This window comes from Neophocaena asiaeorientalis, unplaced genomic scaffold (genome assembly GCF_003031525.2).
Source record: "Neophocaena asiaeorientalis asiaeorientalis breed wild unplaced genomic scaffold, Neophocaena_asiaeorientalis_V1.1 scaffold593, whole genome shotgun sequence".
In the NCBI taxonomy this organism is placed as follows: Eukaryota; Metazoa; Chordata; class Mammalia; order Artiodactyla; family Phocoenidae; genus Neophocaena; species Neophocaena asiaeorientalis.
In genome coordinates, this window is record NW_020174701.1 from 400476 (window position 1) to 415730 (window position 15255).

The following is a 15255-nucleotide window of genomic DNA, read 5'->3' on the forward strand; positions in this document are numbered from 1 at the left end:
TTGACTTCCTATTCTGTGTTTTTTCTGTTTATACCATAGTGTCTTTGTCAGAGACTCAGCTTAGTAAAATGCGGTCAGTCTTAAAAACACACACCCACTTTCTACTGCAACATATGAGAAAGAAACTTGAACATACTGAGTTACAGTACATTTTTACTCAGTTTTTGTTCCTCTTCTCGCAGTCGAAGTTCTGCATTCACCCAAGAGGGAACCAGGTTACGGCCATCTTCAGTGGGCCATTTGGTCGGCCACGTGGTTCACACCTGCCCCGGCGAGGCGTTCGTGAGGCATCGGTCTCCATCTTCCACGCAAGCTAACAGCATTGTTTTGGAATCATCTCCGTAAGGCCTTTTTGCATTTAGCTTCCTTTTTATGAGGAATAATGCCCCAAATTGTTTCATTTGAAATAATCTGGGAAATTATAGTATTTGATACAAGACTTTATGTGATGTTTTAAAAATTTATATATTTGTAAATGTGCTTATTTGTTCCTGAAGGTCTTGGTGACCCCCACCCCACAAAATCGCTGCTATTATTTTGTTGGCTCTGTATATTCTTGAACTTTTGGTGCACATTGTTACCTATTTCTGTAGATAAATGCATCACTGTGGTCAGGCAGTAAGGTGATGAAAGGTAGAGTTTTCTTAATATTTTTCAGGAAGGGAACCATAAGGATGAATAGACAGTGTTGGGGAGATGAAGTAGCAAGGGAGAACATCACATTGAAAATAAGTTACAGAACGTGTGCATACCTCATTTCTAAAATTCACTCCTATCTCATTACAAGTTGATGCATAAATTAAACTTCATAATTCAGTATATCAGTTTAATGCACAACATACTTACCTCACATTAATAGGCAGTCTTGATTTATCGGTTCATATAATACAGTTAGTTCATATGCAAGTAAAAGTACAGTGCAAGAGTTAGAAAAAAAGGAAAATACTTTATAAGATACATAGGTAGGTAAGAGGATTCATTAATTGCTGAGGAGGAAAAAGGGGTTTCAGATACAGTGAACGTGATGAGGGTTGAAGAAAGGGTGGGTCTGAGTGATGGAGAGCAGGTGGAGTGGCCAGCACAGCAGCTGTAGGTGCTCCAGGAAAGCGCGCCTGGTCTGTAGGAGCGACTGCTGTCCTCTGTGGGCGCCAGCAGGGAAGGCGGCCAAGCTGTCGGTACCAGTGGGCGTTTAGTCTGGCTAACGTGTATCTGGGTGAAAGATTTGGATTGTGTGTGGACATTTTAAACGTTGGAGGAACAGAAAACTATGCACAGTGACACCTGTGGAGCATGGGTGGACAGGAGTTAGGATTGGTGGAAATTTAATGTTTTATTACTTTTAAGAATTATAACTCTAAACTTTTTGATTTTTAATAAGCATGTATTTTCTACTTCTAAAACTTTAAAAAGTACAGTAACTAAAGACGTGATTGAAATGTTAACTGACTAAATTTTAAAATGACATGCTTTCGGCACATGAAAGCCGACCACTTGGAGGAATCACAAAGTCCGTGTCATCACAGACAGAACAGTGCCACTCCTGGGGCCTGACCACATGATCTCAGTCTAGTTTTTGTAGAGCCCTTTCCGTAGAGCCCATACACATCTGCCTATGCATACAATTGAGTATTTCCTTTCATAAATTTCATAGATTCACAAACCCCCCAAATCACTTACCTCTTCAGAATACCTTTGTTCTCTTTTCCTGACCTGAAGTGGAGAAGGAGGTTCAGGATAGGTTGGAACCATGCAGAGTTTTTCTTCCCCTGCCCAGTCCACCAGAATTTCAAATGCTTGGGGCTTTCTCTTTGGACATCTGTTTTATGAAGCTTAAGTATTTGTATTCAGTTTTGAATCTGTAACACTGTGTTGGAAATTCAGCCAATCCTCACCTTAAGAATAATGAGAGAGTTCTGAAAAGACAAGCTTAATGGTAAACTAATAACAATAACTTACATTGGTAGCTTACAGTCAGCTTTTTCATAAATTATCTCATTGTTGTATTCAAGAGAACTCAATAGGAAAGGGATATAGCCCCCCTTTACAGATGAGAGAGCCAACTAACAGCATTTGTCCCAATTTATAGAGCTACCACTTGGGTTTTCTTAGAACTGTGTATCCTGGACAAGGCTTTGTTGATTTTTTTTTTTTTTTTTCAATTTAGAGGAAATATTTTTCAACTCGGAATCCATAGATTTTAGTTTTACATTGGCCAAATGTGAAAAGAATGCAAACAGTATGTTGGATTAAGCACAGAGCATTTCAACGTAGTACAATACATTGAAATTGATGTTGCGATATCTCACCAGTTTCCTGCTCTTTGAGGGAGTCCAGGGGCGTTCAGGTGAGCCTGACTTCAGGCACTGGGTGAGCCTGCCCACTTCCCAAGGAGAAAACGCTATTAATTCGCAGGTGTGTTTACTGTGGAAGCAAACAGGAGGCTGTTGTACTGCTTAAAATTACCGTTTATAGGCAGGGATGATTGAGATTACATCCTACCATTTCCTTCCTTTCTTTAAATGATCCACAGAAAATTAGACTGTTTTTAGTTTGTGATTTTTCTGAGATAAACATTAGCCCTAAATTAATTTTAAAATACTTAACGGATTAAAAAATAAATAAATTCCCACCACAATGCTAAGACATAACAGGGAAACTCAGGTATTTCTACAAAATAATTGCAAAGTGTGTGAGTGGGATGGATACGGTTTTATTTTTTATTATGATACAGATTGCTAACAGCTGCAACAGAGAACTGTTTTGAGTGCAGAGGAAGCTGCCTCACTGCTGACCTTGAAGCACTCATGAGGAAACTTACAGCCACCTGGACTGAAACAAGTCAGGAAAGCTTTTGCCCACCTGGCTTGATTGACAGTTTTAACAACTCTTTTGCTGCTGTGTTACAATATATTGCCTGTTGACAGCAAAGTGCACTTAAATGTAACATTTTCATTATCTGCTCTTCACTTAACCATTTTCCAAAATGTCAAAGTTTAAGATAAGCACATTATTTGTGGTGAAAATCCCCAGCCTGAAAGTTGGACATTGGAACAGTTTTTCTTATTTATTTATTTATTTATTGGCTGCATTGGGTCTTCCTTGCTGTGCGCAGGCTTTCTCTAGTTGAGGCGAGCAGGGGCTACTCTTTGTTGCAGTGCACGGGCTTCTCATTGCGGTGGCTTCTCTTGTTGCGGATCACGGGCTCTAGGCACACGGGCTTCAGTAGTTGTGGCTTTTGGGGTCTAGAGCACAGCCTCAGTACTTGTGGTGTGCAGGCTCAGTAGCTGTGGGTCGCGGGCTCTAGAGCGCAGGCTCAGTGGTTGTGGTGTGCAGGCTCAGTAGCTGTGGGTCGCGGGCTCAGTTGTGGCTCGCTGGCTCTAGAGCGCAGGCTCAGTAGTTGTGGCTCACAGGCTCAGTAGTTGTGGCTCGTGGGCGCTAGAGTGCAGGCTCAGTAGTTGTGGCTTGCAGGCTCTAGAGCACAGGAACAGTAGTTGTGGCATACAGGCTCAGTAGTTGTGACGCACAGGCTTAGTTGCTCCGCAGCATGTGGGATCTTCCCAGATCAGGGCTTGAACCTGTGTCCCCTGCATTGGCAGGCGGATTCTTAACCACTGCACCACCAGGGAAGCCCTGGAACACTTTTAGAATCACATTCCTGTCTCTCATTTCTTTTTTCTTAACATCCAAAGTTAACACACGTAGTAATTTGCCCGCAAAATTTTTTCTGTGGGTAGAATTTAAACAGTATGTGTTTCAAGTCCTTGTTCCCATCCATACCCCACTGTGGATCATTGTAGGCAAATTATTGGTTTTAAATATATTAAAACCATTGCATTAGGGATATGTTATCAATTAAAGTAAATATGGATGTCCTTAGAGCCCTGACCTCTACTGATCTTGCATTCTGTTCATTTGAAATATAAGTAGTTTCTAGTAAAATTTAAAATACAAGAGTATTACCACTTATAAGTAAAATGGAATGAAAGAAAATAGTCATCTTCAGCATATGGTCTGATAAGTTCTGTTGAAGCCTCAGTTACTGGCAGATAGCACCGTTGCTTAGCTTTTGTCTCTTTTATAAATTGGCCTCTGAGAAACATTTCATTTGAAGAGAAGAGTCCACTGCTACAAGTTTAGAAATCCCTGATTTAAAGTAACTTTCCTCCCGCTTTTTGCAGTTTTCTTTGAGCTGCAACTATAACTTAGTGTTAAGAGCATAAGCTCTGGATTCAGACTGTTTATAACTTGGTTGTGACCTTGGGTGAGTTATTTTATCTCTGTAAGCATTAATTTCCTTGCTTGTAAAAACAGTATGATAATATCTACCTCATAGGACGGCTGTGAATATTTAATGAGATGCTTATTAGTAGTTCGGCAGAGAAAAAGTACTTAGTAGATGGTAACTATAATAATTATAATACATCTTTCAGTTAATTTGGGGTGGGGTGGGGGGGGGTGTATTCCAGCAGCTTTTAAGTATATTATCAACCATTTATCTGTTGTATGTTTGAAGTGTGGATATCTGGTTGAACACAGAGAGGAGTTCCCCATATTCTCAACTTCATCCTGCAGTTCCTAATCACCAGAGACTATGCAGATTTCATAATCCTCAAATGTTAAATCCAGTTCCCTGAGCTATGCTTTCCTAGACTGTCCCGTTCCAGTCTTATCTTTATCCGACCTCATCAATTCCTTTTGCTTCGTCCTGAAAGCTTTGCCTTCCCTCTGCCCCTCTGAGCTACTGGCACTGATAACTTCACCTGCAGGCTCAGCGTAACCCAACTTGCATGCCAGCCTTGATCAGGTCTAGTGATATATCATGGACCATGCAAATACTAGGCTGCTGTAGGACAAGGAAATAAGAGAAGCAAAGGGGGTGGAGTGGATGGAGTGTTGAGCCATGGGGCCTCAGAGGGCGCACCCTGTTAGATGCCGTACCCGTGGCGGCAGGACTAAGCGCGGATCCCTGGGCTGCTGCTCTGCAGCGTACTTACCTGCAGTCCGGCTCTGGCAAAAGCCTCCCTTACTTGCAGTTGGGAGCTGAGGTCAGAGACTTGGACTTGGACTGAAACCAGGAATCTCAGGTCTGGGACCTTGGTTCTGGAGTAGATTCCTACTGATAGAATAATATGACATTTTCAGTTCTATTCTTCTATTAATCATATCCCCGGGAGTTTCTATGCACTTTAATTGCCTTGGGCATCGATTAGTAATCAGTCTGAAATGGTGTTTACTTTGAAATACTCTGAATGTCACCATAAATTAGCCAAAGTATCAAGAAGCCTGATTTTTGAACCAGAATTTTATCTGTATCTTATGGAACATAAGTATGGCAGGGGTAAATGCCCAGTGAAGACTAGGATGACGCTAGTGATTGTAATTGAGTGAGACAAGAGCTGCTGGTATGTATTTTAGAAAATAAGAGTTTTAAAAGGAGCCATCATTCCTGGCAAGTTTGTATTAGTGTCTACCAAGAATATGGTTTTTGTTTTCTAGTCTTAAATTAGAATAAACTTTATGCTTGTATGAAGGGTGTATTTGTACAATTTGTACAAACCTTTGGCAGCATTTTTTAAAAATTTACAGTTTTAAGAGTTTATCCTGCTCATTTTTCTTTTTTATGAGTAATTACAATAATCTCTTTGGAACTATATTTTCTACACTCTCCCTATGACAGATTTTTTCCAGCTCCCATATTTAACGCCAAATGACTACCTCTACTTGTAAGACTCCAGGCACAGCCTTGATCCCTACTTCTTTCTTTGGTTCCTATTTCCCTAGTCCTGTCTAAACCATCTGATAGTAGATGCTCGTCTTCTTTTAGGTTATAGGTCCCTTCTCTCAGGTGCCAGCTGTTATTTCTAGTGGGGCTGTGTCCTACTATGCTGCCTGGTTGTTCTTTCCAAGTATGTGATGTCTTTTCATTCTGTTTTCCTTGGTAGTTTTTGTTTATTTGTTTGTTTATGTTTTAGCCTAGAAATAGTACCTTTTTGTTTTATTTTTTTAATTAAAAAAATTTTTTTGGCTGCAGATGAATTGGGAGATTGGGATTGACATATACACAATAATATGTATAAAATAGATAACTAATAAGAACCTGCTGTATAAATAAATTTTAAAAATAAATAAATAATTTTTTGGCCGCTCCATGCAGCTTGTGGGTAGGGTCCTGGTTCCCCTGGATCCCCGACCAGGGATCGAACCCAGCCCCCGGCAGTGAAAACGCCAGGTCCTAACCATTGGACTGCCAGGGAATTCCCAGTAGTACCTTTTTAAAGAACTGGCCTATTGCATGATATTATTTTAAATGTATTATAATTTCAAATTACAATACATGGTTTACCTATGAAAGTCATCTTCCTAGATAATTGTTTAGTAGATTGACTTCGTATGATACTTATACATTAAATATGAACAGGGAAGTTATTTGTTACGATAAATTGAGTTAATAGGAGTATGTCTTTAAAATGTAATTGATACCTTTTGCCCAAAATAAGAATTTTAGAAGTCTGTGTTGATATTCTTGATTACTTTTATAGACAGTAGTTAGATAGGTAGATAGAGTGTGTTTGGTTATTGAAGCTGGAAACACAGGAAGGGGAAATTGTCACTAGGATTACTGGGAGAGTGCATAATTAGTTTGTGAAAAAGCTCCCCAGACCAACCTTAACCTCTGCAGTGACCAGGCCCATGGAGAGCTTGTCCATCACTCTCTGTGAAGTTACCTTAACAAGAAAGTTACATAAAACAATGAGAGAAGGCAGCTAGCACCTGTCCTGAAATCCAAAATTATATCATCCTTTCCTCTCTTAGATCTCGGCTGACCCTCTGCCTGTACTCCATTCTCCTCACCCTTTCTTTAGGGTTTGGCTCAAATCCCAGCCCGAGCCTCTACGCTTGGACTCTCTTCCTATCTGGGTCTTCTTGTGGACTTCAAATGAGTAAAGGAGAGGGTGTATTCAGATACCCATTGGAGTCCGGCAAGTAACACTGGGTGGGATTTATGTGGCCTGGAATGCCTGTGGCCCATCTAAAGGCAGCAGCTACCACTTGGCTTTTTCCAGTTGTTGGCAACTTGTAATGCAGGTCTATTCTTTCCAAAGCTTCACATTTTTCATTCTGGAAATCCAGATTTTGTATGTAATTTTTAAAATGCAGTCAACTCACATTTTTAAAGTGAACAGGCCAAATGTATGTTGGCAAAAATTGGCCCACAAGCCATGAATCTGCAACCACTGCTCTTGTACAGTGATTTCTAATCAGGAAGTAGATAATAAAAATCACTTCTGGAGCTTTTTGGACTGTATACGCCTGGTCTCTAACCCTGGAAATGCAGACTCAGCAGTCTAGCAAAATGTCCCGTGGTGTCAGTGCCGTCCCTCTCTTGCAGCTGAGTGTTGCCATCATGGTACCCCTGCCCACCGGGCCTGGCTCACTTAGATACTGGGCTGCACAGCAGGCTTGGGTTTGTCCCTGTTGTTTGTCTTGGTGCTGTGCTTAGACTGTTATCTGAACCAAGAATAAAGTTGTTCTGGCTCTATTCCCACCTGATCTCAACCTTATACTCTTCCCCCAAGGCCTTTGGTTTTTTGGCTGTGTTGGGTGTTCATTGCTGCACACAGGCTTTTCTCTGGTTGCAGCGAGTGGGGCCTACTCTTCGTTGCGGTGTGCAGGCTCCTCACTGCGGTGGCTTCTCTTGTTGGGAGCATGGGCTCTAGGTGCGCAGGCTTCAGTAGTTGTAGCATGCGGGCTCAGTAGTTGTGGCTTGCGGGCTCTAGAGCGCAGGCTCAGTAGTTGTGGCGCACGGGCTTAGTTGCTCCGCAGCATGTGGGATCTTCCTGGACCAGGGCTCGAACCCGTGTCCCCTGCATTGGCAGGCGGATTCTTAACCACTGTGCCACCAGGGAAGCCCCAGACCTTTAGTTTTGAGACTGAATGTTTCCCAGGTGTGGCAACTGTATGCAAAACTAGAGGAAAGCTTCTCTTTGCCTTGCCTGGGTTATACTTAGACCTGAGTAAGGGATGAGACCTATTGGTTGATCCATGTGGAGTCCAGTGACTTCCAGTTTTCGTAAAGTCTTGGAGGCTTCCGGCCAGCTGCTTGTTAGAGATTTCCCATCGGCGGCTGTACCAAGGGTTGCCCGCCTCTGTCTGCCCTGGTCCCTGCAGCAGGCCATGGCCAAGGCACGCAGCGCTCTCCTAGCAGTTTCTTGCACAAGCAGCGCTTGAATGCATCGCCTTATAGAGGCTTGGGTTCTTGGCAGTTGAAATTAGCGGAATAAAAACTAGTATGTTTGGGATCTGGAATCTCTGGCCATCAAAGTAGACCTCAGAGAAGCTTTGGCTGAAGAGGGGAGGTGTGCTGTCTGATGCAGTCCTCATAGACTTATCAGAAGCTAGAGCATTCTGTGCCCTGAAGGCTTCTGGGTAGCAAGCTGAGAGGTTATTATTGTTCACTGCGTGTTTAGTGATCATATTTTACACTAGATTATGCAGTTGGGGGAGGGCTATATTTTCTCTTCAGGGAGGTGAGACCATTCATCGCTAATCCTGGCTGACGCCCTTGGTGCTAAGCAGATTTTAGCATCGCTACCACATCTGTCACGTGTCTAGCAGCAAGTCTCTCAAGAAGTTCACAGCTTCTCTACCAAGGGGAGCATGTGTTTCCAAGAGCCACTCTGGCAGTAACCTCTGTGTTAGCTACCTTGGGCTAAGTTATGCTCTGGTAGCACATTCCCCCAACTTACAGTGACATGCAGCTACAAGGGTTCTTTCTCTCTTACATTCTGCATACGTGGTGGATCACCTTTGGCTCTGCTGCATGTCATGGTCATTCTAGGGCCCAGACTGACCGCAGACCCTGTTTGGGACTTGGCTGGTCTCCTGGCTGAGGGAAGAGAGAAATACAGAGCTTCCTTTCAAAAGAGGCTACTCACATTTCATTGGCTAGAGCAAGTCATATGGCCAAGCATGATGTCAGCCAGGGAGGAGTGGAGGGTAACTTTGAACAATAATATGATCTAATACAGTTTTGCTTCCTCAAGACCTTACAGCTGTGTCTTGGGTGTCAGTCATCAGTCAGCAAAAATAAGCAGGAACTGGCTGAAGCTTGTGCCTGGTTACCACAGCAGCTGGCAACTCTTTCCTCTGCCCTTAGGCAGTGGGATAATAATGTTTCTATTTCCCCAGAGGACCTCCTGCCACCTCAGAGGTAAATAATAACCCCTGTGGTGATCAGTACTCTGGACGAGAACCGTTTTCGCCTTGCCTGGTCCCTTAACCTCCATGACTTCCACGGACGCAGGCTTCCTGGGGTCCAAGTTGAGCCACTGGTTCCCCCTTCTGGCCTTCGTGAAAAACTCACCTTGTTACTACGTGCAGGGTGCTCAGTTGTTTGTTTTTTTTTTCAATTTTTGAATTTTATTTTATTTTTTTATACAGCAGGTTCTTGTTAGTTATCTATTTTATACATATTAGTGTATACACGTCAATCCCAATCTCCCACTTCATCACACCACCACCCCCTGCCGCTTTCCCCCCTCAGTGTCCATACATTTGTTCTAAATATCTGTGTCTCAATTTCTGCCCTGCAAACAGGTTCATCTGTACCATTTTCTAGGTTCCACATATATGCGTTAATATACGATATTTGTTTTTCTCTTTCTGACTTACTTCACTCTGTATGACAGTCTCTAGATCCATCCACGTCTCTACAAATGACCCAATTTCGTTCCTTTTTATGGCTGAGTAATATTCCATTGTATATGTGTACCACATATTCTTTATCTGTTCTTCTGTCGATGGGCATTTAGGTTGCTTCCATGACCTGGCTATCGTAAATAGTGTGGCAGTGAACATTGGGGTGCATGTGTCTTTTTGAATTATGGTTTTCTCTGGGTATATGCCCAGTAGTGGGATTTCTGGGTCCTACGGTAGTTCTATTTTTAGTTTTTTAATGAACCTCTGTGCTGTTCTCCACAGTGGCTGTATCAATTTACATTCCCACCAACAGTGCAGGAGGGCTCCCTTTTCTCCACACCCTCTCCAGCATTTGCTGTTTGTAGATTTTCTGACGATGCCCATTCTAACTGGTGTGAGATGATACCTCATTGTAGTTTTGATTTGCATTTCTCTAATAATTAGTGATGTTGAGCAGCTGTTCACGTGCTTCTTGACCATCTGTATGTCTTCTTGGGAGAAATGTCTGTTTAGGTCTTCTGCCCATTTTTGGATTGGGTTTTTTGTTTTTTTAATATTGAGCTGCTTGAGCTGTTTATATATTTTGGAGATTAATTCTTTGTCCGTTGATTTGTTTGCAAATACTTTCTCCCATTCTGAGGGTTGTCTTTTCATCTTGTTTGTAGTTTCCTTTGCTTTGCAAAAGCTTTTGTTTCATTAGGTCCCATTTGTTATTTTTGTTTTTATTTCCATTATTCTAGGGGGTGGATCAAAAAAGATCTTTCTGTGATTTATGTCAAAGAGTGTTCTTCCTGTGTTTTCCTCTAAGAGTTTTATAGTGACTGGTCTTACATTTAGGTCTCTAATCCATTTTGAGTTTATTTGTGTATATGGTGTTAGGAAGTGTTCTAATTTCATTTTACATGCAGCTGTCCAGTTTGCCCAGCATCACTTACTGAAGAGACTGTCCGTTCTCCATTGTGTATCCTTGCCTCCTTTGTCATAGATCAGTTGACCACAGGTGCATGGGTTTATCTGTGGGCTTTCTATCTTGTTCCATTGATCCATATTTCTGTTTTTGTGCCAGTACAATATTTTCTTGATTACTGTAACTTTGTAGTATAGTCTGAAATCAGGGAGAATGCGTTTGGCTAATGGTTTATCAATTTTGTTTATCTTCTCAAAGAGCCAGCGTTTAGTTTTATTGATCTTTGGTATTGTTTTCTTTGTTTCTCTTTCATTTATTTCTGCTCTGATCTTTTTATGATTTTTTTCCTTCTGCTAACTCTGGGTTTTGTTTGTCCTTCTTTCTCTAGTTGCTTTAGGTGTAAGGTTAGATTGTTTATTTGAGATTCTTTTCATTTCTTGAGGTAAGCTTGTATTGCTATCGGCTTCCCTCCTAGAACTGCTTTTGCTGCACCCCATAGCTTTTGGATTGTCATGTTTTCATTGCCATTTGTCTCTAGGTATTTTTTGATTTTCTCTTCGATTTCTTCAGTGTTTAGCCTCCATGTGTGTTTTTTACTTTTTTTCCCCCTGTAATTCATTTCTAATCTCATAGCGTTGTGGTCAGAAAAGATGCTTGATATGATTTCAATTTTCTTAAATTTACTGAGGCTTGATTTGTGATCCAAGATGTGATCTGTCTTTGAGAATGTTCCATGTGCATTTGAGAAGAAAGTGTAATCTGCTCTTTTTGGATGGAATGTCCTATCAATTAAATCTATCTGGTCTGTTGTGTCATTTAAAGCTTGTGTTTCCTTATTCATTTTTTGTTTGGATGATCTGTCCGTTGGTGTAAGTGAGGTGTTAACGTCCCCCACTATTGTTGTGTTACTGTCGATTTCCTCTTTTATAGCTGTTAGCAGTTGCCTTATGTATTGAGGTGCTCCTATGTTGGTGCATATATATTTATAATTGTTATATCTTCTTCTTGGATTGATTCCTTGATCATTATCAGTGTTCTTCCTTGTCTCTGGTAACATTCTTTATTTTAAAGTCTATTTTATCTGATACGAGTATTGGTACTCCAGCTTTCTTTTGATTTCCATTTGCCTGAAATATCTTTTTCCATCCCCTCACTTTCAGTCTTTATGTGTCCCTAGGTCTGAAGTGGGTCTCTTGTAGACAGCATATACATTGGTCTTGTTTTTGTATCCATTCAGTGAGCCTGTGTCTTTTGGTTGAGCATTTAATCCATTCTCGTTTAAGGTAATTATCGATATGTATGTTCCTATGACCATTTTCTTAATTGTTTTGGGTTCGTTTTTCTAGATCCTTTTCTTCTCTTGTGTTTCCCACTTAGAGGAGTTCCTTCAGCATTTGTTGTAGAGCTGGTTAGATGGTGCTGAATTCTCTTAGCTTTTGCTTGTCTGTTAAAGCTTTAGATTTCTCTCCGTCTAATCTGAATGAGATCCTTGCCGGGTAGAGTAATCTTGGTTGTAGGTTCTTCCCTTTCATCACTTTAAATATGTCGTGCCACTCCATTCTAGCTTGTAGAGTTTCTGCTGAGAAATCAGCTGTTAACCTTATGGGAGTTCCCTTGTATGTTATTTGTCGTTTTTCCCTTGCTGCTTTCAATAATTTTTCTTAGTCTTTAATTTTTGCCAATTTGATTACTGTGTGTCTCGGCGTGTTTCTCCTTGGGTTTATCCTGTATGGGGCTCTCTGTGCTTCCTGGACTTGCGTGGCTATTTCCTTTCCCATTTTAGGGAAGTTTTTGACTATAATCTCTTCACATATTTTCTGAGGTCCTTTCTCTCTCTGTTCTCCTTCTGGGACTCCTATAATGCTAATGTTGTTGTGTTTAATGTTGTCCCAGAGGTCTCTTAGGCTGTCTTCATTTCTTTTCATTGTTTTTTCTTTATTCTGTTCTGCAGCAGTGAATTCCACCATTTTGTCTTCCGGGTCACCTATCTGTTCTTCTGCCTCAGTTATTCTGCTACTAATTCCTTCTAGTGTATTTTTCTTTTCAGTTATTGTATTGTTCATCTCTGTTTGTTTGTTCTTTAATTCTTCTAGGTCTGTGCTAAACATGTCTTGCATCTTCTCGATCTTTGCCTCCATTCTTTTTCTGAGGTCCTGGATCATCTTCACTCTCGTTATTCTGAATTCTTTTTCTGGAAGGTTGCCCATCTCCATTTCATTTAGTTGTTTTTCTGGGGTTTTATCTTGTTCCTTCATCTGGTACATAGCCCTCTGCCTTTTCATCTTGTCTTTCTTTCTGTGAATGTGGTTTTTGTTCCACAGGCTGCAGAACTGTCGTTCTCCTTGCTTCTGCTGTCTGCCCTCTGGTGGATGAGGCTGTCTAAGAGGTTTGTGCAAGTTTCCTGATGGGAGGGACTGGTGGTGGGTAGAGCTGTCTGTTGCTCTGGTGGACAGAGGTCAGTAAAACTTTAATCCACTTGTCTGCTGATGGGTGGGGCTGGCTTCCCTCCCTGTTGGTTGTTTGGCCTGAGACAGCCCAACACTGGAGCCTACCTGGCTCTTTGGTGGGGCTCAGGGCGGACTCTGGGAGGGCTCACACCAAGGAGTACTTCTCAGAACTTCTGCTGTCAGTGTCCTTGTGCTCACGGTGAGACACAGCCAGCCCCCGCATCTGCAGGAGGCCCTCCAACACTAGCAGGTAGGTCTGGTTCAGTCTCCTATGGGGTCACTGCTCCTTCCCCTGGGTCCTGGTGCCCACACTACTTTATGTGTGCCCTCCAAGAGTGCAGTCCTTGTTTCCCCTAGTCCTGTCGAAGTCCTGCAGTCAAATCCCACTAGCCTTCAAAGTCTGATTCTCTAGGAATTCCTCCTCCCGTTGCTGGACCCCCAGGTTGGGAAGCCTGACGTGGGGCTCAGAGCCTTCACTCCAGGAGGTGGACTTCTGTGGTATAAGTGTTCTCCAGTCTGTGAGTCACCCACCCAGTGGTTATGGGATTTGACTTTACTGTGATTGCGCCCCTCCTACCGTCTCATTGTGGCTTCTCCCTTGTCTTTGGATGTGGGGTACCTTTTTTGGTGAGCTCCAGTGTCTTCCTGTCGACGATTGTTCAGCAGCTAGTTGTGGTTCCGGTGCTCTCGCAAGAGGGCGTGAGGGTGCTCGTTCTTAAACGCTAAGCGTCTACCTTGAAGTTGCCCTGTCAGACCTAGCTGGTCAGATCAGCTCCCGCTGCTATGGCCTGAGGTTATGCTCTCTAGTGTCTGTTGGTTTTTAGCCCCTTCACCTGAAATCGGGTTTTCTGACATACGGACTCATCCAGTGTTGTCTTCTCAGTGAGCTCAGCACTCTTGCTCGCTGTGTTCATCACTTCTGTGAATTGTGTTTTACCTGTAAATAAAACAGGCAACCCCTTGAGTTCTCTGGATGGTACCGGGTGTTTTGTCTTTGGAGCAGCTTGGCTCTCAGCTCTGATTTCTCCCTGCCTGCCCACATGGCTGCTGAAAACCTTAGAAAGGGGTTTTTATGGTAGATTAATAAATATCTTCATAGAGATACCCTTAAAGTATATTTTATTATATGTGAATTGTTTACAGATTTGATAAAGTAGGAAATTAGATTTGTTACTTTAAACAGCAAAGTTAAGGAAGATTTCATTAAACAGTGGCACTTGCAAATAAACATGACATTTAAAGCTTGTCTCCTATTAGACATCGTAATAAAATAATAATTCTAGGCTGGGAGGAATTGGAAGATTGGGATTGACATATACACTACTGATACTATGTATAAAATAGATAACTAATGAGAACCTACTGTATAGCACAGGGATCTCTACTCAGTGCTCTGTAGCGAACTAAATGGGAAGGAGATCCATAAAAGAGGGGATATGTGTATACGTATAGCTGATTCATTTTACAGTAGAAACTAACAGAAACTAACATAACGTTGTAAAGCAACTATACGCCAATAAAAATTAATTTAAAAAATAAAATTCTACCATTACTTTAAAAAATAAATAAAATAATAATTCTTTAAGACAACTTCCAAAATATTTATTTTTTCTCTTTTTTTCTATCTAGATCACAAGAGACCCCTGGAGATGGGCAGCCTCCAGCTTTACCACCCAAACAATCAAAGAAAAACAGTTGGAACCAAATTCATTTTTCACATTCTCAACAAGATCTGGAAAACCATATTAATGAAACATTTGATATTCCATCTTCCCCTGAAAAAGCTACTGTAAGTAGTTTCTTCAGATATTCTCACATTTCTTTGAAAATGTTTAATTGTAAATGAAATATTTTTTGTAACATAGCCTGTTTTATCTGTAAATTATATTATAGTACTTTCTCTCTTTCATCATGTGTTTGCTCATGAATTGTGCCACCATATAGCCCAATTGTGGAATTTCCTTTTATCATATTTATAAAACGTTCATTGCTCTAGAAGTTAATTTTTGACAAATTTGTTGATTTCTGTCTTGCAAACCACACCTTTCCAGAACAAATGCTAATAATCCATTAAATACCATTAATTTTATTACATAATTGACTGGGTCCTGAGACTTTATCATTTTCATCAACCTTTTGAAACTGAGTACAGGTCTCCAGAATATATAATTACCCTGTTCTTCAAGATATATTCGTGAGTTG

General features: G+C 41.3%; 1 protein-coding gene across 2 annotated transcripts in view; it reads left to right on the forward strand.

Moving 5' to 3' along the window:
• PTPN4 (protein tyrosine phosphatase non-receptor type 4) overlaps positions 1–15255 on the forward strand; it is a 176639-nt gene that overhangs the window by 133614 nt on the left and 27770 nt on the right. For both annotated transcript variants that reach the window (XM_024759163.1, XM_024759164.1), the window contains exons 15-16: positions 183–341; positions 14683–14842. In XM_024759163.1, coding sequence (XP_024614931.1) covers positions 183–341; positions 14683–14842 — 319 coding nt within the window. The remainder of the gene's footprint in view (positions 1–182; positions 342–14682; positions 14843–15255) is intronic.